This window comes from Barbus barbus (assembly GCF_936440315.1).
Source record: "Barbus barbus genome assembly, chromosome: 10".
NCBI classification, from domain to species: Eukaryota; Metazoa; Chordata; class Actinopteri; order Cypriniformes; family Cyprinidae; genus Barbus; species Barbus barbus.
This window is the reverse complement of record NC_136738.1, coordinates 3,189,283-3,212,272: the sequence shown is the minus strand read 5'-3', so window position 1 is coordinate 3,212,272 and position 22,990 is coordinate 3,189,283. Positions and strand designations below refer to the sequence as shown.

The 22,990-nt window shown below is 38.2% G+C and overlaps 2 protein-coding genes across 2 annotated transcripts; both read left to right on the top strand.

Annotated features, from left to right (window-relative positions):
* The first annotated feature begins 3,849 nt into the window (after window positions 1-3,849).
* Window positions 3,850-7,034, top strand: LOC306876030 (motor neuron and pancreas homeobox protein 1-like). Its single transcript, XM_079426921.1, has 3 exons — window positions 3,850-4,534; window positions 5,313-5,473; window positions 6,012-7,034. Exons 1-3 carry the CDS (start codon window positions 4,117-4,119, stop codon window positions 6,360-6,362), a joined length of 930 nt encoding a protein of 309 aa, XP_079283047.1. The 5' UTR covers window positions 3,850-4,116; the 3' UTR covers window positions 6,363-7,034.
* Window positions 7,035-8,343: 1,309 nt separating this feature from the next.
* Window positions 8,344-22,566, top strand: cfap65 (cilia and flagella associated protein 65; the record flags this gene model as incomplete). The annotated part of the gene is made up of 32 exons (XM_079427220.1): window positions 8,344-8,418; window positions 8,934-9,103; window positions 9,936-10,035; window positions 10,220-10,386; window positions 10,478-10,677; window positions 11,170-11,294; window positions 11,383-11,605; window positions 11,698-11,966; window positions 12,079-12,276; window positions 12,468-12,857; window positions 13,076-13,213; window positions 13,310-13,549; window positions 14,265-14,489; window positions 14,575-14,721; window positions 14,887-15,052; window positions 15,558-15,686; window positions 16,089-16,302; window positions 16,417-16,545; window positions 16,635-16,811; window positions 16,898-16,964; window positions 17,057-17,167; window positions 18,111-18,302; window positions 18,459-18,608; window positions 18,691-18,834; window positions 19,146-19,262; window positions 20,463-20,600; window positions 20,702-20,746; window positions 20,892-21,115; window positions 21,233-21,340; window positions 21,734-22,027; window positions 22,122-22,256; window positions 22,425-22,566. 32 exons carry the CDS (start codon window positions 8,344-8,346, stop codon window positions 22,564-22,566), a joined length of 5,349 nt encoding a protein of 1,782 aa, XP_079283346.1.
* Window positions 22,567-22,990: the final 424 nt, after the last annotated feature.

Genomic DNA, 22,990 nt, shown 5'->3' with positions numbered 1-22,990 from the left:
ATTTTGCACACAAACTACAAAAACATATTTGATTACATAAACAGTTTATACATAGAAAAAACTTAAATTTACGATTCATCAGAATATCCACCATTAGCAGCTGTTACAGCTCTGCATAATCTGGGCATCCGAGCTGTCAGTTTATTCAAACATTGACTTTGAATTGGCAATAAATTGTTGAAGCTACAGTATTAAGGTGTGCTGACCAAAAAATATTTTAAAAACCTGGACCAAGTTTAAACCAGTAACAGGCATCACAGCTGGCAAAGGGGCATGTCTGACTTTGACATTTATATATATTGCCATTATTATGTTTTAGTGCTGGTCTTCAATGATAATGTCAAGTTACTTTAATGTATTTGCACAAAAAATGATAAGGATTTATGCTGATATCGTCCAAAACCACACTTTGCCAGGCTTGTTTCCAAACTTTTGGAGGGCAGTGTAGTTTTTATATTAAATGTATAATCTCATAATTGCATTTAGTTATTCATTCATGTAGTTTTTTTTCATTTAAATGAATAATCTCATAATTGGTAATTGAGGAATTTCTATGTGCATATGTCTCAGCAGGAGAACCACCCATGATGCGCCACCAGCTCCTGATGCTGCCACCATTTTTTCCAGAGCAACAGATGTTTGTAGCATCTCCTCCGGACTAATTATCCATCCCGGTCATCCTCTTTGTGTAGTACGTGCACGTGTATGTGTTCAACTTTCTGTTATGCTTTAACTCCACAACGGTAGGATTTAGCAGTAATTATCCCGAAACACACCCCTCTTGCCTCTGCCATTGTCTTGATGTCTGGGCAACATAGCCATCATTAATCAAGCGATTCAACGCAGGCCTGAACTGGTTAACCTGCACCGCCCAGCCCTGGTTACTGAGGAAGTTTTCAATTCCCTCTGGTCAATCACAAGGACACAAGAGTGCAACAATGGGTTGGCTATGAATGGAAATTAAAATAAGATGCAACTATTCAGTGGATTCCAGCAATGCAACGTTAAGTTTTGGTAGGACTGAACAAAGCATTAAATTTGTGAGTAGGAAGGCTGGAATTGGAAATTAGACAGCATCTTAGCTTTAATACTGAACACAATCACAGCACATTGCTATTTTTTTACCTCTGACCCTAGAGCAAGAGGTCAGACAGTTACGAAAGGGGCAGCCCATGTCACCATGTTGCATTTGTGTATGAATAGCTGTCTATTCAATGACTCTTTTACAGTCTCTTGAATACAAGTGTTGGCTCCCTTCTGGACAGTCAGAATGCAGAGTGCATGCACTTTTGGCAGGCTTGTTAGGCATCTGTGGTCTCCTTTTTTAGAAAGAGGACATTTGTTTGCGGATCTACTTACTGTACCATTTAACTTCTCTTATATATTACTATATCTTATTACTTAAAAAATTAGGTTGCTTATATTAAGTTGAATGTGTTTCATTTTTATCACACATTTTAAACAAAAATATTTGTGACATTTTGTTCAGTCATAAAGGCACATACCACTTGAGGACATTTGTGTCACTTATGCACAACATTGCACACATTCAGATGTGATTCTGGCCCATTCTTCCAGTCAGTCAGTCAATTTTCTAATAATAGCTCAGTTTCAGAAACTTGCTCATATGCTTTTTTTTTCAAAACTCCAGCTGAGTGTTCTTTTGAGGCTTCTTTTGTGTCACTCTTTTAATCAGGCCAGTTCTTTGCACAGAGAGTTGAAAATTGTTAAGCATTTTATTCGGTAAATTTAGTCACTAAATTTAGATATTAATATTATTTTTGTAACATGCTTTTGTAACAAATTGTTTTAAATTGAAATTTTGTATTCATTTTATTTTAAATGCAGTTTCATTTTCATAGCTGTCCTTCCCAACCTGACAAAATGTCCTTTTTTAACATAATATTGCAATAAAACAATTAGTTTTATTCATTATTTTATTAATTGTCAAATTATATTTTATAATATTTAGACTTTATAATAATATTAAATTTGATAACTATTATGTATATATATTTATTTGCCCTTGTAGAGAGGAAACAATGAGGAGGATACTGATTATGCCATTCTGAATTTTAGGAAAAGGAAAATTCCCAATAATTTTACCCATTAATTTGCAGATTTTATTACAGTTATTGTAAACTTTTTTTATTATTATTTAGGTAATGTTCATGCAGTTGTTTCTAAAATACCATATAAATGAAATAATGTTAAAATTCTCATATTACTTTATAAGATAGTAATGATGACATTAAAAGTAAACCCCTGACAGTAATAATTTGATTTGTATCACTTGGTCGCTCCTGTTTAGTATTGGTCACTTACAAAAAAGACTAAATATATGCAACAGACTTTCCTCGAGAAATGAAAGAAAATCAGTTTATTATCTGTTCCACTGTTAATGATTGACAGTTAGAAGCCTAATAATTGACCTTTATCTTCCTAATGAACAGAGATTAATTATAACCTCAAGGTCTTGTCTGGGAACACACTGACAGTGACTTCCCATGAGAAAAAACACAGAAAAAATATCGCAAATAATCATTTAAAACAGCGATTCTTAGGTGTGAATGCCATGACTGTTGGATAATAATGATTTTAGTTTTTTATTTTATTTATTTTTCTCGCATACTGCGCTATTTTCAGTGTTGGCACGCTAAAGTCTCATGCAAATTAATAAACCTTGTTGGAAAAACATGCAACAAATAACCGGGAGATAATGACGGAACCGCAGCATGTTGCGTTTGCGTTTATCCTGCTTGTTGATTCATTTGTTCATTAGAATATGTTTGCACCTGATAAGAAATGGGGGTGAGTGGGTGGTCGTGCAAACACATTACCGCATTACTAGTGTGAGAAAAGCATGGGGCATCGCACCTGTCCGTCTTCGTCCCTTTCTTGGTCAAGGTTATAGCACCATTAGCAGTGCATTTGTATTCCGCAATCAGGAGAAACCTGACAAATAATTTCGAGAGGAGTGAAACTGTTGTTTAATTCCTCTCCTACCATTAAAATAAGTCCTCTTCAATGCTCTCAAGAAGCTAATCAGTGAATTGAAATGTATTCAGTCATGAGGACATGTCAGATCGGCTGCACCAAATTTAGAAACTTAGAAATTTGTAGCCTACATTTCTATTTTTCAATTAAACATTTTTGGTCCTATTCTATTTTATTCCTTAAATCGACATATTTTGTTAAGATTGCTTCCAACTTGCCTGATATAGGCTGGCTACTTGAAAAATATTTATCATTGTAGGTCATTTTAATTAATATCAGGACTGGTATTAACGATATTCAAATAACTTGAACCTATATAAAATGTTCAAACAATTATTTCCACCACTTAGAATTTAATAGCAGGTTTAATAAAGTTAAATAGATGGAAACTTAGTGTAAAGTCCCTTAGTGAAATAAGAAAAATTAATAATAGCTAAACATAGATCACCAGTCGAAATTGACGTGAATGAATTTGTAAAGTAGGCTATTTTTTTTTTTTTAGATATTTTAAAGATGTCTAAATGTGCCCAGTTTTTTTTTATAAGTCTACGTTTTCTTTTTTTCCGTATATAGGCTTGTCTAATCGTTTTTTCCTTTTATCAATATTGTCAATTACTACATTTTGCATGCTTTCGGTGGATCAGAATTAATTTTAAAGGATGAGTTGTGGTGAAAAAAAGATGTTTGTGTGGCCAATTTATAATTTGGACCTATAAGTCTTTAAGAGATGTGAAATGTATTGCTTGACGTTCAAATAAATGCGTGTGTAATGAATTCATTAGAAAGCATTGGAAGTTTCTCAACTCTAAAGGCATCGAAATGAACCAATCAGAGAGTGTTTAGGAGGAGCGTGCTGGAGCGCGAGACTGTCAAAAACTGATGTCTGCACGCGCTCCGGGCATAACTTTGCATCACGGGTATAGAGATGAAAACACGCAGTTATAGAGTAACAAAATATCTTAAATAATTCGACAATATTACACACGGTCAGGCAAGTAATTAGGTATAAGTAAAAGTTAATTATAATTAAGAGGGGGAAAAGAAAAACACGCTTTAACTTATACTATTTCGTAATATATTTCGCTCGTATAACATACTTGAGACCTAAAGTTTTTCTCAATGGATAAGTCGAGGAACTTTCGAATTGACGCTCTGTTGTCAGAGAGCTCTCAGCGGATGGCTCGAGAGGATTCTCCGGGACTGTGCACCGACGGCACCGAGCCTGCGACCTGCACGCGGACAGAAAACTCTCCTCCTCGCGCTTTTCAGCTCCACACAGGGGTCATACCCAAACCAGGTATGCTGAACATTTCTCACCCAGGATTTACGTCACTTTCCCAAGGGTCTATGGCAGGAATGTATCCCTCACCTATGTACTCCATCACGGCATTTGGAGCGCAGCATCCCACCTTCGCGTATTCGGGTTTCGCGCAGCCGTACCCTGAACACCTAAAAGCGGCGGCCGTGGCCGGTTCATTTCCATTAGAGCACTGGCTCCGTGCTGGACTCATAATGCCTCGCCTCGCAGACTACAGTGGTATGTGTCCCTTCTGCAGAATTATTCATCTATGCATTATAATATTTATTTCTATAAGTGTATTAGTGTTTACTTTAAAGCAAACAAAGTGTGTGTAATCATGAAATCTGGAAAACAGGCCTAAATTTTATTTGCACACACACACATATATTTATAGCTGTATATATATATAAGCTGCCGCAATGATTATTATTATTTAATAAAGTTGCAAATATATTTACATGTAAAACTTAATCCATCCTAAAACATAGGGAAAATTTTGGCAAAAAAAAAAATCATTACATAAATACATATAATGTTCACGTAGCCAATCTTTCTGCAAAAACACTATAAAGTGAACTCACAAGCTATAAATATTATCTAGCATAATTGAAGCTGTATTTACTGCTAACGGAACTATAATGTAAGGTTTTTTATTCTCAGTCTTTTCATAGCATCATAAATGACAACTCCATTAAAACTGCCTTCATCCACAGGAAAACTATAAAGAAACACTTAGAACGGTCTGAGCTTCATCAATAAAGTTATCTGGTAGCATTTATTGAATTTTCATTAAGTTAATGGTGCTCTGTGGTGTTTTATTGTCCCGCTAACGCAATATCTCCCGGCCCTGTCATCAACAATAAAGTGAAGTAAAGCTGTTATCATTATCTATCAGGGGGGAGGAACAAGAGGTGAATATGTTCTTGTTTGCTGCGTCTGCTTGGTGTCTTCACCGTATATCTTTGTTTTTTGGCACGAGTCTTGCACCTGCTTTATCAACTAACTTTCTTCTCAGGGGCACCTCAGTCTGGTTTAATCGGAAAGTGCCGGAGACCACGCACAGCTTTCACCAGCCAGCAACTGTTAGAGCTGGAGAATCAGTTCAAACTCAACAAGTACCTATCACGACCCAAACGCTTTGAAGTGGCCACTTCTCTCATGCTGACTGAGACACAGGTGAGGAGAAAGCAACACATGACCATTCATCATTTTTGCAGCAATGCTGTAGAAGACCGTTTTTGGTTCCCCAAAGAACCTATATAGAACCTTTTGTGCAATGAAAAGGTTCCATGAATGTTAAAAGTTCATCATGCAGTCTTTATTTTTTGGCGAATTGGTGGCTGCAATTTGTATGAATTTGTACATATGATCTGCTTACGTCCCACTGATGGTTAAGTTTGGGGTGGACCTTCATTCTTACTTTGTTCTAAGCGTATTGTACAAATTTATCGCCACTTCAAAGTAATGTTTTCTCATCAACTTGAATGCAATGTAAGTCGCTTTGGATAAAAGCGTCTGCTAAATGCATAAATGTAAATGTAAATCAGGTTGGGAGAAAGAAGAGATGAGGGAGAAAGACATACTGAGAACAAAGGCACAGCAAAATAATTTTCATCATTAATTCAATAATAAGCTGAATATTTCCAAATGCTAATGCCAATGGATCAAACTTTATGTGACTGATTGTGATGATTGTTATGTATTCACCATGCAGGTGAAGATTTGGTTCCAGAACCGACGGATGAAGTGGAAGCGCAGTCGTAAAGCTAAAGAGCAGGCAGCGCAGCTGGAAACAGATGGCTGTAAGTCAGGCAAGAGAGAAACCAAGCCCAAAGATCTCAGTCGCTGCTGTGCACACGATGACGATGAGGATCTGGACGCAGAGGAGGAAGATGAAGAAGAAGAAGAAGAGTTCAGAAAATCGATTAATGCAGGTGTGGGTCTGCCTCACCCCTCGGACTTCCTGCAGCACAGCTCCGCGCTGAGCTACAGCTCTCATGGCTCTTACTCTGATGACGACCTAGAAGAGATCGGAGGAGACCGAAAGATCCGGCTCGGGTTATGAAGAACTAATGGCAGCTGCAGTCTGCATGTCCATGAACTGGACAGGTTTAAAGACTGAAGACTGAAAGCTGTCGATGTCAAAACTATCCCTTAGACCCGACGAGTTCACTGTCCATGATGTTTGTAGTCAAAAAAGTCTTAATTCTTGAAAATGGTCTTCCAGTTTATTTGCACTTAATATTTTTCTTGAAGGCTGCTTGTAAACTGCAAATGTATACTACTTCAAACTAACGTTTTTCTTATGTGATCAAAATCTTTATATGCTAACGTGAACATTTTGGTTGAAAAAAAGCTGAGGAAGCCTTGCACTGAACGTCACAGGCTGACACTTGTGCTCATTGGTCTCTTGAACGCATTTAATTTAATAGTCAAGAGTGGATGCTGAAGAACAGATGATTGTCCAGAGGTCATCAATGTCAGCTTTCTTCCAGTAACCATTGACTTGAACACTGAGGAACTGGTAAATCCTCTGCAAATATTGAACAAGGGCAAACTGTGAACGGTGCATTAGTTAGTCCATTAGTTTATGTCATGTTGTTGATGTTGGTGTCTTTAATGTTATTTAACTGTTATAGATTATATCTAATTTATTCAACTGATATCAGGACTTAAGTTTGAAGGATGTGTGACCTTCAAAGATTGCTGGAAAAATATGTACTTGGAGACAAAAGGGAAATAAACAAAATCAAAGATGAGTTTCAGCTTTTCTCTCACTTCAACCCTTTAAAATGTAGAAATGCTGTTTTTATGTGTCCAGCTCATGAGTGAAAGGTTTAAAACTGTAAATGAATATCACACCCATCCCACACTTCTCTCCTTTTTAACCTCTATCTGACACAGATGGTGATTAAAGCGCAGACGAATCTAAGGTGCATTATAAACAACGCAGGCCCTGATATTTATGGCCACAGCCTCTCAAATATGAATTACTCAGGGGGGTTTACTGATAGGCAAATAATTAAGTTAATGAAGGAAAAGCTAAATAATCTACTCCTTATGCTGATGTCACCAGGCCATTTAATTTGAAAAGATGAATTAGCTCAGTGACCAAAAGAGCATTTTTACAGGGGTGTGGTGTAAGGCCAACAATTAAATATTAAAGCAGAGAAGGTGCAGTGTTCTCAGCCAAGCTAGAATAGGACATATTTATGTTGATTAAATGCATTGCAGTGGCGAGAATAAACACAAAGCAAACTCGAGCACTCAAGACATTTATCACGCATTTGGAAAATTACACCTGCATTTGATCTCACCTGACTGCTAAACGCATTGTTGAAAAAATTGTCCCTCGGCTGTTTCCGTCGGCGTTGTCATGGAGATCGAATACACAACTCAACCGTGAGGACAACTTTCAGCAATAAACACACATTTCTATTCAGTTTTCTTGCTTGTTTGTGATATTACTGCATTGGATAAAGATACAGTGGTAAGTTATAATTTACATAACGTAAATACAACGCAAATTTGGTACCTGTAAGTTAATACGTTAACTGTTGTAATGTTTACCAAACGGATTTATGATTAAAAAATACAGCTTATATTAACGCCATGTAAACTTTTTAAAGTAGTCAGTAGCCAAATTTTAGACATAAAATAAAAAATAAATTTGCATAGTCTCCAGAAAACCCACCGTGTCACTTTATCAACAATATTTCATTCACTTAAGCTAATAGAAAGGTTAAAGAAATGAGTATAAATTTACACCAGAGTTAACCTCACACAGACATACAGATCCCGAGTAACCAATAAATGGAGAGAAGAACAAATAAATGTATACATGCTGCTGTTTAAAGTAGCTAATACAGATATTGCCTAATTATATGTTCATCGATCAGATGAAATTTAGGTTAATTTCTGATATAGGCCTGGATCATTCAAGCACTACATCCACAGCTGTTTTATAGAATTTGGTTTTAATGATATATGAAATATTTGAAGCCCACAAATGCAATATTTAAACACTTGTTTATTTTTTAGGTGCAATGTTGACTGATCATCCAGTGAATCCTCTGAGCTCAGGCATTCCCTTTGGAGTCACACACAACCCACACAGAAAGGTAAGGTGATTATTATGTGTTTATTATGTTTGTATGGGAGATATGGGATTGTTGTCTTTATTTATTTTACATTTCGGAAAGGATTTCCCAGTGTGGGTTTTGTCATTTAAGTCAACTGAACTGCTGTACAAAATAATAATAATAATAAACCTTTTTGAAAAGATGTCACACATCAAGTTAAATATGGAACCTCCCTTTTAAGCAAAATTTTGACAACAAAACACAAAATATATATAACACATATAAACATAATAATTGGGCCAGCCTCCTCATTTGATTGCTAGCCCCAATTTCTTATTCATTCTATCCTCTGTAATTTTTTGTTGTTCACGATTCTTGATTCTTCTTAATTGTGTTACTTTATTCTGCTATTGTTTGCAGCTAGTTTTTATATTTTAATAAAATGTGTTTAATAAAAAGTTTTTGCCTCAAGTCTGCTAAAATGCTTTGCTGAAATACACTGCCATCTACTGGTGCAAAGGTCAATAAACATTATGATTTTCTTTCTTTTTCAGAGGGTCTCACGCCTCAGGTCAGGGAGTCCCCTGAAGAGAACTCAAAACTGCTTTTTTGGGGTGGAGACCTGGGCTGAGCTGGTCTGGGAGGGCTGGGAGCCAGGACGAGAGTATACCAAATCATTGTTCCTTAAAAGCATTCATGGAAAACTCCAGAAACTTACCTTCAGGTCAGTCCACCTTAAAACAAAATCTCATTAAGCCCCAGAGACTGATCCCCAGTGAAGACCCTGTCTCCTAGACGGCCATCGGGACAAGACCACAGGAACCAGACGAGTCCTTTGCACAATCTAACTCTGCTTTAGCCTAGATTTAAACTGCTCTTTTGTCTGACAAGAGGAGAACGACACTATTTCGACACACTATTTCCCTGTCTAAATATTGTAAAGCTGCTTTGACACAATTTGCATTGTTAAAAGTGCTATACAAATAATAGTGACTTGACTTGTCTTGACTCAAAAGTTACTTTTTCCAGAATTCAATGGTAAGTTTGTGGTCAGTAAGATTTTTAAAGTCTATTATGTTCACCAAAGCAGCATTTATTTGATGAAAAGCTAAGCAATAAAGCAGTAATATCGTGAAAGAGTATTCAAACGTAAAATAACTGTTTTCTATTTGAGTAAATTTCAAAATGTCATTTATTTATATTTACCTGCCATTACTCCAGTCTTCAGTGTCACATGGTTGTTCAGAAATCATTCTAACATGCTGATTTGGTGCTTGAAAAGCTCCTCTTGTTATCATCAATGTTGAAATAATAGTGCTGCTTACTATTTTTGTGGAAACTGAGATACATTTAGTTTTCACTTTTTTGATGAATAGAAAGTTAAAAAACAGCATTTATTTGAGACATTAATTTTCACAAATGTTTTTTTTCGGTCACTTTTGATCAATTTAATGCTTCCCTGCTGAATAAAAGTATTCTCTTTTTATCTCTCTGACCTAAAACTTTCAAACAGTAGTGTTTAAATTTATGTATTTGTTGTATTTTGTCTATTATAGACCTCCTTCCAAGTTCTTCAGCACACCATTTCCTCAGACCATCCTACTGAGCCCAGGAACTTCTTACTCACTCCCAGTTACTTTTCAGCCTCTTGAGAAAGTAAAGTTGAAATTACCTGTGTTTCTTATCTAATGTATTAGCTATCTTAAACTTGTTATATCATTGAAGCATTCATTAATCCTTCATTAATCCTATGAATTTTATAATCAGCATTTACAGCAAGTAATGAGAGATATTAAATGCATGACTAGATTTGCATATTTTCTTGCCCTTCTCTTTCCAGTGTGAGTATGCGGCCACTATAGAGTTTCAGAGCAAGGAAGGCACATTCAACGTGTCTCTGCGAGCTGTGATTCCTCATCATGCCCTGAAGGTCCCAGACACGGTGATGCTGCCACCCTGTGCTGCCATGCACAGCTCCCAAACCAGCTTCCTCTTTCGTAATTCCAGGTAAAGCATGGCTAAAAATAATCTGAGTTATAGAGAAAGTGCAAATAAAGTGTTGAATTTTGAAACCTGTGAATGCACGTATTTCCTCCAGTAAGCTGCAGACAGGATTCAGGTGGTTTGTGGATCCTCCGTTCCAGCTGTCCCCTGAGACTGGACAGTTGAAGCCTGGAGAAGAATGCAGGGTTACAGTAGAGTTTAAACCCCAGCAGGCTCTAGCGTATCAGGCTGAGGCCTGCTGTGCTTTTGGAGATGATGGGGAAAGCAGCTGTACTGTGCTTCTCCGTGGGCTGTGTGAGTACACTGAGCTTTTCAAAGAATTTCAGAAAGCACAAATTTTTGTATATTCTGGTATTTTTTAACATTTTAATGTAATAAAATCATTCATTTTATTACATAGAGAAATAAATATATAACAATTCTGTATTAACCTTTAAAGACAGATGTACCATGAATTCAGAATTTGTTCATCTATGGTACAGTACATGCTTTTAAAGCAATCAGTGGCATTATTTATTAAAAACAATAAAAAATATAAATCTATAAAATGAAATATAAATATAAAAAATACAAATTGTTTTTTGTGTATGCATATATTATATTTGTTGTTTATATTTATATATTTATTTATATATCTTACATATAAATATATATCATAGTTCATTTTTCCTGATTTTCAAATACTTTTTCTCAAATCATAGTTTTCAGTGCTGTCATTTATAGCAGAAATTGGTTTGGTTCATGGCTTAGAACTGACTCACATCACATTTAAATACCTTTCCACAGCCAAGTACCCTCACCTCCAGATCAGCTCCATGGGACAGGAGGAAGGCTCCAGGGTGCTTGAGTTTGGCAGTGTGGCAGTAGGAGACTCTCTTGAAAGGCACTTTGAGATCCACAACCTCTCCACTGTATGTTTCCCTCCACCCTGCATTTTTGCTCATTGAATATTCAGCCATCAGATATTTTGCTGTCACATTTACTCTCTTTCTCTCTTAGGTTAGCACAACATTCAGTCTGTCCTGGTTGAGACGTCCCGCTCTCATGGAGTCTATGTTCTGCTGTGAGGTTCATGAGGGGAAGATCGCTCCAAATTCAGTGTTGAAAGTCCCCGTCCGCTTCTCCCCACTCACAGTGGACAGCATAAGCGTGGACTATCTCTCTCTTACCTGTCATGGGGCTGTAAGCAAAGACCTGCTCAAAGTGTCAGGCACATGCATAGGTACAATATATAACCCTACAGTAACAGCTTTCCAAACATTTGCTTATAAACATAAAAAACCTGGTCTGACCATCCTTATCTGTCCACTATAGGTCCAATAGTGTCTCTAAATACCTCTGTACTGGATTTTGGCTGTGTTGAGGAAGACACAGAGGTCACACACAATGTGCAGATCATCAACTCCTCTGCAGTATTGGCTCATTACCAGTTTGATGTGGACACTGGCAGTCATAGTGTGTTCAGCATTGATAAGCCTTGTGGCTCTCTGCCAGGCAGCAGCAAACTCACTCTGCGTGTGAAGTTCCGCCCATATCAACCTATAGCTTATCACAAGACAGTGACCTGTTTACTGCTGCACAGGGTAGTCTGTCTATCTGTCTGTCTGTCTGTCTGTTTGTTGGCTTCTTGGTTGAATATCTACTTTCTTATCTTGTTTTCATTTGATTGATAGTGCAGTCCTTTTCTCATTAAAGGAGCCACTGTTTCTGGATCTGATTGGCACCTGTCACTCAGAGCAGTTGAAGCCAGCCGTTTTAACCCCCAGACACCTGAGTATCTTCCGAATGAATCTGCTTCGAGGGCTCACCTGTTACCCTCCTGACATACTGAGTGCCTTGCTGGACGATCACAAATTAAACCTGGATGATAGCGGAGCATTACTAATGCAAGAGGTGTGTATTTGTCCATCTGCACTGTGATGTAACGTGCAATGTTCTGCCATCTAAGAGTTAAATCAAACATCCTAACATCATATTCTTATATCTAATACACAAAACAATTAGGTACAACACAGCTAACAACAACAAAAGATAAATAAAGCATGGATGTGACGTCACATAACACTGCATCTAACTTTCTTTAGATTCCATCAGAGGATACTGACAAATCCACACTTCTCTTCGACCCACGCAGTCCTCTGGAGGAGTATTTCCACGTTAATTCAGCACCTGAAGCAGAAACAGAACTTGAAAACACCTCAAACCCCTCCAGATTCCCCACCCCCCATGTTAGAGTTCAGCCCTCTGAGCTCCTTTTTTATGACGGCCCAGCATCTAAGTCAGTCTCCATCACCAACCACACCAAAGGCAAGATCTGTCTGATCTGGACTCATGGAACTGAATCCCCTTTCTCCATCTCTCCTCTCTCCTGTGAACTGGGCCCTCTAAAGAGCACAGCCTTCAGAGTGACATACAGTCCCAACCAGCAGAACGTCTTCCATGCAGCACAACTTGAGTGTTTCACTTTTTATAAGGTAACGTGAGACTAAAGGCTGGAATGTACTACGTACATAACATGTTTGATATCCTCTGTCTGTGAGGTAAATCAGTTTGGTGTCCTCCAGCAGTCACAGTCGGTCAGTCTGTAAATGGGACATAAAGTGAAGATGAGTTCTGAGCATGAACATTTAGTGTGACAATAGACCTATTACTTGGCTTGAATTTGGTTTTCTAATTTGGTTGTCATCCCCAGGTTCTGAGGGATCATAGAAATGTGGAGGATCGGACTTTGTGCCCACCCTGGTCCCTTACAATCAGGGTGAGCGGTCACTCGTTTCAGCCTGGAAAAGAGCACTTCATCCCCAGTTTCTCTCTTCAACGCCCTAAAGTAGTGAGTCAGACATCTTTCATCATAATATGTAATCATTGTAAAAACACTGTATGTAAATATATTTATAAGGTTTTGACACAATCCATCTCCCATCAGGTATTCCCAGCACTGAGACAGGTTGCATACAGCAGTATTCTCCTGCAGAATACAGGGGACCTGCCCTTGATCTTCAGACTAGACCCAGAGGAATGTCCATCTGTTTGTGTGCTGCCACCCAGTGGTCTGGTGCCACCATGCAGCCACCAGATCCTCACATTCAGATGCACTCCATCACCGGATCACCCTGCCAGTATCCCTTTGTCATTACATCTGAATGCCAGCCCCAAACACACACAGGTTAACACAATGTCCTACATGGCAGTAAAATTGTGATTTGCCACACTGAGTGATTGAAGCTCCTGGATGACTGATGGAACGTCTTGAGCAACAGAGAAACACATCCAGTTGACTAGAATAGTCTAGAATCATAAAAATTGTACATTTTTACAGGATCATTCTGTGATGTTTCAGCAACTCATTTGCCAAATGGAAGTTTCTAAATAGTAGTTTTTAAGGCATTGAATAACATGCCTAAAAAGGTGTATAGTAGCAAAATACAAATACGTTGTTACAGTACTTAAGTACAGCTTGTGGAAATTCTTTTCTCGAGTATAAATATTTTTGTTGAATTATTTTGAGTTATTGAGTTTATGACTGTATGGACACAGGCACACTAGGCATCATTGTCAGATTTTATTTAATTAATTGGGAAATTAGTTTTCAAATATAAAAATTAATAATTCAATATTAAAAAATAAAGAGATGTAACAAGAACAAACATGATCTAACAATGAGCAAAAGTATATTTATTCATTAACCAAGATTAACAAGAGACCCCAGTGTTCTGCTGAAGGACTTATCAAATTAAACTGTACTTTTGATACTAAATTCTGATGAGCTACTTAAACTGTGCTTGAAGCAATTTCCATAAAGTTATCCATACATTTACTAAAGTGTGACACTGCCTGTCTGGAAATCTGATTGAAACTAGGAATTTCTGAATCTGTTGTAGGTACTGAATGTGGTCGCTGTAGCAGAGAAGCTTTCCATGAGTGTGGAGGGGGGTGGCAGTCTGTTCTTTCAGCCCACAGCCATGGGCTCCTGCTCTGAGAGAACCCTGCGGGTGAAGAACATGAGCAGAGTGCCAGTGGAGTTCAAGTGGAGGCTGTGTGGATCTGACCAAAGGGTTCTGACTGTACTGCCGGACACAGACACGCTCCAGCCCAATGAATCAAAGGTAAGGCTGCTATGTGATTGTGGTATTTTGGAGAATAGTAGTTTCAGTCTTATTAATGAAAGTATTTTTAATTTTTTGCTTTCAGGTACAGAAGTGGTCCTTTGCCCCTATAGAGGAGATGATGTGCAGCATGAAGCCCAGTCTCACGTTCTGGCCTGTCCAAATGCCACAATGCAAGAAGTCCAGGCTTACCATTAAAGCCGTTGGATTGGCATCCAAAGGGTCTCTCCAGGTGTGTTACCTGAATGGAATAAAGAACTAATCTAATCATATGTACAATGGAGTGCATATTATATACCTTGCGTTGGGATGGGTTGGTTGTGCACACTTTCCTGTAATTTTTATTTTAAAAAGTGACTGTGTCATTATTTGTTGTTATTTTCTTTTTTTTTCACAGGCAGAGCATCCTGTTATAGATATTGGTGAGGTCTTGGTGGGAAGCTGTAAGTCATTTGATGTCCCTCTACTGAACGACAGCCCCTGTGCTGTCAGCTACTCTCTGACCACACAACAGAGCGTCACAGTTACAGGCCTCCCTGAAGATATGACTCAAGATCCTTTGGGTTGTAGGCAAACTATTCTTATAATTTTTTTTTTCTGCCATTGCCAGGACTCTGTGTCTCACTTTAAATGCTTCACTGTCTATAATCAGCCATATGAATATTATGTACACTGCCATTCAAATTTATACTTTATTTAGCAAGGATGCATTACATTTATCAAAAGTGACACTTAGGACTTTTAGAATGTTACAAAAAAATTGATTTCAAATAAATGCTGTTCTTTGAACTTTTTATTCATCAGAGATTCCTGAGAAAAAATCCAGAAAAATATTAAGCAGCACAACTGTTTTCAGCATTGATAATAAAAAGAAATGTTTGTTATCACAGAAATAAATTACAGTTTAAAACATATTCAAATAGAAAACAGCTATTTTAAATTTAAACTTTTCACAATTTTACTGTTTTTACTTCTTACCGACCACAAAAATATGAACGGTAGTGTAGTTGTTTTATGTTGTACCTATGATTGCTGTCAAGTCATTTTTTATTATTTATTTGTTTTCAGTTCTGGAGATGGAGAATGTAAGTGGAACCATACCTGCTGACTGCAGGCTACCGATCCGCTGCACAGTGAAACCGGCACGTAGGGCCCATTACTGCTGGACCATCAGTTACCACATCCTCAATGCTTCTGGTAGCGTACAAAGAAAACAGTGCTGTTTATGCTTTGAACTGCGATTCTATTGTTTACATGGCATTAGACCATAGTGCAACACCTTTCCTACTGCAACACCCCAGCACCATTAAGTCAAGTCAACTCAAGTTATTTATATAGCGCTTTTAACAATGTAAATTGTGTCAAAGCAACTGCACAATATCAAAAAAAGGAAAATAGTGTGTCAATAATGTAAAATGAAAAGATAAAAAAAAAGATTTTCAGTTAAAGGCATTAGCCACCACTAACCAGAATAAACCAACCTGCACCAGCATGGAAACACACGCTGGTATTTTCAATTGGGTTATTAAGACAATATCACATTTTAGAAAATGGCTATGAGTAAATTTCACAATATAAAACGCTTTTTCTGGCGGCCAGGCTCTGGGGGAGGAGAGCCGCAATCTATTTGCCATGTACAGGCCGAGGGAGTGTACCCCACCCTGGAGGTGATGGATGCCCGTAGCTGTGGCAGTGTGGAGGGTCTTAGTAAACTGCAGCTCTGGCGCCTCTTCAATCTGGATGCACTCAACACTTATCTGCGCAGAGATCCCAGCCCATCTGAGCTCACCTTCAGGGTGCCCACTAGACACAGGCAATACTTTAAACAAACAGCTTTTTTTTTGTTTTGCTTCAATTAAAACAGTCATAAATTCAGAGATTTTTTTCTACCCCAATTTCTTTTGATAACTATTAAAACCTTCTGCAGTTTTCAACGTTGCCCTTCCATCTTCACCTCAGCCATGTTGGATTTTAGCTTCAGCGCTGCTCCCCTGGGCTCAGACCCCTCCAGTATTCTGCTTTTGTTTAAGAACCCGGGAAGTATTCTTGTAGAGTGGTGAGAATCCATAACTTGATCTGCCTATATTTTATGGTAGCAAATAAATTCACACAGTATGAATAAATGATCAAAATGGTCTCCCTCAGGTCATTCTTGCTTCCAGAGGACCAGCAGATTGATCTGGAGTATTGGGCTGAGTCTGGAGATTTCAGTCCATCTGAGCTCCACTTGATGAAGATTCAGGACCACAGGCTCTTCTCCGTCTCCCCACGCTCTGGTAAACTCCTGCCCGGCCAACAGAGGACAGTACAATTCACATACAGGTCAGGAATGAGCACAGTAGTGCTTTTACACAGAAGTGTTGTTCAGTGAGGCACAGAAAACTATAAGGCATATGCTTCTCTCCCAGACATGACTTTGTGGGGACAGATCGTCTTCCTGTCTTGTTGAAACTTTCACATGGAAGAGAAATACTGGTGAGGCAAATTATTCTTGTCATTGCAGCACATGCATCATTTTAAAAATGATTTATGCTGACAAATCTATATTATTATTTTTATTTTTCCAGATTAATTTTATAGGTGTAACTGTGGAAAAAGACAGACGCTACATTTACCTCTCCTCCAACCGGCACATCTTTTCCCCGGTGGCAATTGGAGGGTTCAGTCCCCCCAAACAGGTTTGTAGGCCTATAAGTTATCTGAACTGAGGTTTTCACTGAAAGCCATTTTAATAAGCAGTTTAGTTTATATAATAGACTTTTTATTTTTATTATAGACTCTTAAATACTGTATAAGGGGTATATTATGTTATATTATATTATATTATGAGACCTTCGAAAAGGTCACTGACAAAACATTAACAAATATACTGTATGTATGTACAGTATATATACAGTATATATAGCACTATATATATATATATATATATATGAAAATCTAAATTAGAGAACAATTTATGAACACTTGATTTTTTCAGAAATAATGTAATTTTAAATAATGTAATAAAATTTGAAGGAACTAAAAAGTTGTGGCTATATCATGCTATTAGAACAGTGTTTTACAAAATAACCAAGGCACTTCAACAAAAACTCTTTATTTTGTGGAAAACACAGTAATCAAAATTAGAGAACACCAATGATTGTAGCATGAAGAAAGATTACAACTAAAGTTTCTGAAGGTTACAGCACTCAGAAATTAGTAGGAAGTGTAGTGGCCCTTGCTTTGAATGACTTCAGCACATCTGTGACCACAGGACATCACTAGTTTCTCAGGCTGCTCTGGTGTGATCTTGGTCCACTCTTCTTCCTGTCTCTTCCACAGTTCGATGACTGTAGTGGGTTTCTTTGCCATAACTTTGTTGCCAAGGATTTTCCAGAGATTTTCAATCTGAACATTCAGAAATGAAAACTGAGTTTAGTGTACAGAAACTTGAAGTGTTCATAGATTATTGTTATGCACAGTAGGGGCCTTGGAGTCAAAAAGGTTGAGAACCTTACAGGATAAAATGCCTAAAAAATAATTGTATTAATTGTTTTATTTTGTGGGCAGGTCCTTACAGTCATAGATATCATGTGTTTATTTTTAATAGTCACAGATGTGCTGAATGTTTCATCTGCACAGGTGTTTGAGTTGTATAATGCAGGCACTCTTCCTCTGAGATACCACATCGACACCACTCCCCTGGAGGAGATGATGGAGGAGAACTTCAGTCACCCAGTCTTACAGTGTCTGAACCCTGGAGGAGAAGTGGAACCCGGCCACACCGCCCTGGTGGAGTGGATCTTTTCCCCACTGGAGGCTAAAACATACAGTGTTAGTTACTCCACAAAAACATCCACTTAAAAAAATGTGCCTGCTACCAAAAACATTTCACGTAGTAACACTTGTTTTTGTCTGACAAGAAATTACTGTCTACTTTAATATGCAAACCATTAAGTGTTTTATACTGAGTTTGGTGTACAATTCCAGGTGGATGTTCCTATACATGTGGTGGAGGGGGACAGCATGTTTGTAACCTTTGAGGGCCAAGGCTTTGATGAAAGAGAGGCAGAACCCATTCATATACAAGATGGGCGAATTACTGTGCCTTGCATTCAAAGAATCCCAGTACATGGACAAGTAAGACAGTGCTTGATGAAACAAGCCATATATTCCACATGAAATGGAAGCCAAATTTTTCCATCTCTTTCTTTGTGAATAGGTGGTGTTCCTGTCAGAAGAGAGAGTGTGTTTTGGTGATATCCCAGTGGGCTCTCGTAGTACACGCATCCTTTTTTTGACCAATGTCTCACACACAGACCAAGTGTTGTATAAATGGAATAGAACAAGCACGGAATGCCAACAGGTATGTAGATTTAAAGCAATAGATAGATCATGTAAAAATGAAAAATCTGCTATATAGTGCAAAAGTCATATGGGCTACTTTTATGGTGCTTTCATGATGTTTTTGAAGCTTGACAGAAGTGAAATGTCACTATGGAACCATAAACTCATTATGTGCAAAAGAACTGCATGATGTTTTCAGATTTGTTTTATTTTGTGTGCCAAAATAAAAAATATCAGCATAAGGGTTTGGAACAAACTGATACCATGTAACATGGCCAGCCTACTCAGTATATTGATTATTGACCACATGTTTTCATTTGTTTGTCGTAGACTGTAAAGATCCATCCCGAGAGTGGTCGTCTGGCACCAGAGGAGAATGTTCTCTGCATCCTGACAATACAGGACTCAGGCAGCCCCACTTTCTATCAGCAAGACCTCATCTGTGAGGTGACAAATAGAAAGATACACCAATGAGCATGTGCACATAGAAACACATACAGTGCATCTTTAAAAAGGCACACTACTATCTAAATGTTTGGGGTCAGTAATTTATATTTGTTTTTGATAGAATTCGCATATGCTCAATAAGGCTGCATTTATTTGACCAAAATACAGTTAGCAAATCAAATATATAAAACCAATAATATTGTGAATATTATTACAGTCTAAAATAAATATACACTGAACAAAATTATAAATGCAGCACTTTTGTTTTTGCCCCCATTTTTCATGAGCTGAACTCAAAGATCTAAGAAATATGAGCACATTTTAGAGTGGCCTTTTATTGTGGCGAGCCTAAGGCACGCCTGTGCAATAATCATGCTGTCTAATCAGCATCTTGATATGCCACACCTGTGAGGTGGATGGATTATCTCGGCAAAGGAGAAGTGCTAACTAACACAGATTTAGACAGATTTGTGAACAATATTTGAGCAAAACAGGCCTTTTGTGTACATAGAAAAAGTCTTAGATCTTTGAATTCTGCTCATGAAAAATGGGGGCAAAAACAAAAGTGAAGTGACATTCAGCCAAGTATGGTGACCCATACTCGGAATTCGTGCTCTGCTGTGTGTGTGCACATTGGATGGGTTAAATGCAGTGAACACACACACACACCGTGAACATACACCCGGAGCAGTGGGCAGCCATTTTATGCTGCAGCGCCCGGGGAGCAGTTGGGGGTTCGGTGCCTTGCTCAAGGGCACCTCAGTCGTGGTATTGAGGGTGGAGAGAGCACTGGACATTCACTCCCCCCACCTACAATTCCTGCCGGCCGGAGACTCGAACCCGCAACCTTCGGATTACAAGTCCGATTCTCTAACCATTAGGCCACGACTTCCCCGTGTTGCGTTTATAATTTTGGTCAGTGTATTATAAAATGTAATTTATTCCAGTGATGGTTAAGCTGAATTTTCAGCAGCTGTCACATGATCCTTCAGAAATCATTCTAATATGCTGATTTGGTGTTGATTTAAGAAAAATGTATTATTATCCGTGTTAAAAACTGTTGTGCTGCTTAATATTTTTGTGGAAACAATGGTACATTTTTTTTCTAGAATACTCTTGACTAGAAAGTTCAAAAGAACAGTATTTAATTAAAGTTGAATACTGGAAACACACCAAAATGGTTGTTGCTGTTTTTGTCAGATAACTCTTGTGAAGAAGCTTGCGCAGTATCACAAAGACCTTCAACAGTGGGAGGAGGAGACAGAAAGACAGAAATATGAGTTTACTATCACTGAGAAAGACCTGATACAGACAAACCAACTGGATAAGTGCTCTCAGGTCAGAAAGACACATTTTAGACTTTAACGTTGACAGTTTTCCTTTTACATTTCATTCACTGTATCAAAACATCATTTAAAAAAAAAATTTGACTTCCTCAGGAAGGTGCAGTGTTTGAACAGAAAACTGGCACAAGAAAATACAAGGTACACTACATCAGAAAAATGACAAATGAGTCTTACGAGTTATGTAACACATTCACATTTTGGGTTCTATTTACATGGTTGTATGGTTGTATGTGTACATTATATTTATAAGTGAGAGACCAATATTTTGTTCCTCATGTGGCAGACTCTTCCGCCCATCCGTAGCAGTGATCAAGCTGAAAGCGGTTCCTCAGGGAGACCCAGTCGGGCTGAACAGCGGGCTCAGCAGCAGACAGGCCAGGAAAGGAGAAGACGTCCCGAGCCTCCTCGTCCTGCAATACTGCACTTAGGTGTTACTGCACGCTCTCACAGCCTCATGGAGTATCAGACACATTTCCCCACACAGTTCAACACTCATTACATCAACAGGTACAACTGGGTGCAAAACTTTCAAATCTATAAATGTTTTTATTTAAACTTGGAGATAAACGGTGAGTAAGGATTAAAAATGAATAACAAGTTATTTTATCATTATATTTCTTTCAGGTCTAGGCAACCCAAGCTTTTTCAATCTGGGACAGGTGCGGACCTGCCCCCACTGACTCTGGGTCCTGAGAGAGATGTCATCACACACGTGCTCACCTCTTTACTACAGTATGACTTACATTGTTTTATTAATACTATTCTGTTCAAAAGTTTGGGGTCAGTACTATTTTTTGTTTGTTTCTGTTTTAAATTAATACTTTCATAGAGAAAAGATGCATTAACTTTTGATGCATTGATCAAAAGTTACAGTAAATACATCTATAAAGTTATAGAAGATTGTATTATTATATTGATCAAATAAATTCAGCTTTTGTGGGTATAAGAGACTTCTTTGAATAACAACATAACTGAATAATGGTCGCATATGTTTTGGCAGCTCTTCTGACTTGTCCTATTCTTTATTTATTCTGTCTATAAATAAAGGAGACTTGACTTATTAAATGGAACAACTATCATTCAGTAGGAGGTCACACTGTTTTTTTATTATATGCTCTCCTACAGGAGTCTCCTAGATGAGCCTCACTTCCAGCAGTCTCTGGTAGAGGGCGACAATGAGCAGGTGCCATACTTCACACAGCTGTGGCCTGCTCCTGCGCTCCCCACACAAACACGACCCCGCTCTGCTGCAGGCAACCAGAGTCCTGTAGAAATGTCCAGTGTGTCCAGTGTCACTCCAGCAGAGACTTACACAGGAAACTGTAGCACTGCAGACAGACCCAAGAGTGAGTGTGTACAGGAGTCTCTGAAAGAAGTCCAGAAGGAGATAAAAATGAAGGTCCAGGAGTCCATTCGCAGGTGTGCTATGACACTAGAAAGAGACAATTTAGTCACAAATCAAATGTTGCCATTTAAACAACTTATCTTCATTCTCTCTCATTCTTTTCTGCAGGTCGCCTGAGTTTAGTGACCTAGTGGAAGACGTTTTGCTCAACACCTTGCAGAACCTAATGATGGAGGCTTTCTTGGGTGAGCTGGTGCTGACAACACGACCACGAATCATCGCTCTTCCACCTTCTTCTTCCAGGTCACATCTACATTATACGTTAACCTCACTCTATCTGTATTAGTTGGTTTTTTTTTTGGACATGAATTTCTTAATAAGAAATGCACCCAAGTGGCATTGAGCCTTCTTGTTTGATTACCTGAAGTGATATTAGCCAAGACTTTACTTTCTCATTTTATGTATGTGTAGGAAAAACAGCCTTGGCTCCAACAGACAGTCCAGGGCCGAATCGAATAACAACAGGGAGCAGATGCGCCCCCTAGTGACCAGTCCAAGCCCCTACATGTCTACTCCAGCCATAGTCTCAAACCTGGAGCCTGAGCAGCAATGAGCCGTTCTGCACTATTAACTTAACACTCAGTGTCTGCATGACATGTTTGAGACTGATTCGTATTAAACCGATTTTTAAAATGACACACCCTGGTGTAAATTCTCTGAATCTGTCCTATCACCAACAGCTGGATCTTCCAGATGCTGACAGCTCAACACATTGTCTTGGTTCTAAAAGATGTGGAATGTTAAACGTCTGATAGTTCCTTGAATTGTGAAGCAATTTATTTAGAAAGAAAGCTCCCAGATGTAGGTCACTTGAAGGGTAGTAGCCATTTCTACATATAAACATGAATGTATCCATTTAAAATAAGGCAGCTCCAGATGTAGTGTTTCTGTTTTATTTGTGCTGTCTTGACTTTGGTTTGTCCCAAGGGCATTTAAACAGTGCAGTCACATGGCCAGAGTCACTCATTATCAAGTTA

What these genes read in the sequence shown, in the direction of transcription:
- LOC306876030 (XM_079426921.1), top strand. Translation starts at nt 4,117, where the DNA reads ATGGATAAGTCGAGGAACTTTCGAATTGACGCTCTGTTGTCAGAGAGC. An exon ending in TCGCCTCGCAGACTACAGTG is followed by an intron (nt 4,535 to 5,312) that starts GTATGTGTCCCT and finishes CTTTCTTCTCAG; the next exon opens with GGGCACCTCAGTCTGGTTTA. An exon ending in TCATGCTGACTGAGACACAG is followed by an intron (nt 5,474 to 6,011) that starts GTGAGGAGAAAG and finishes TTCACCATGCAG; the next exon opens with GTGAAGATTTGGTTCCAGAA.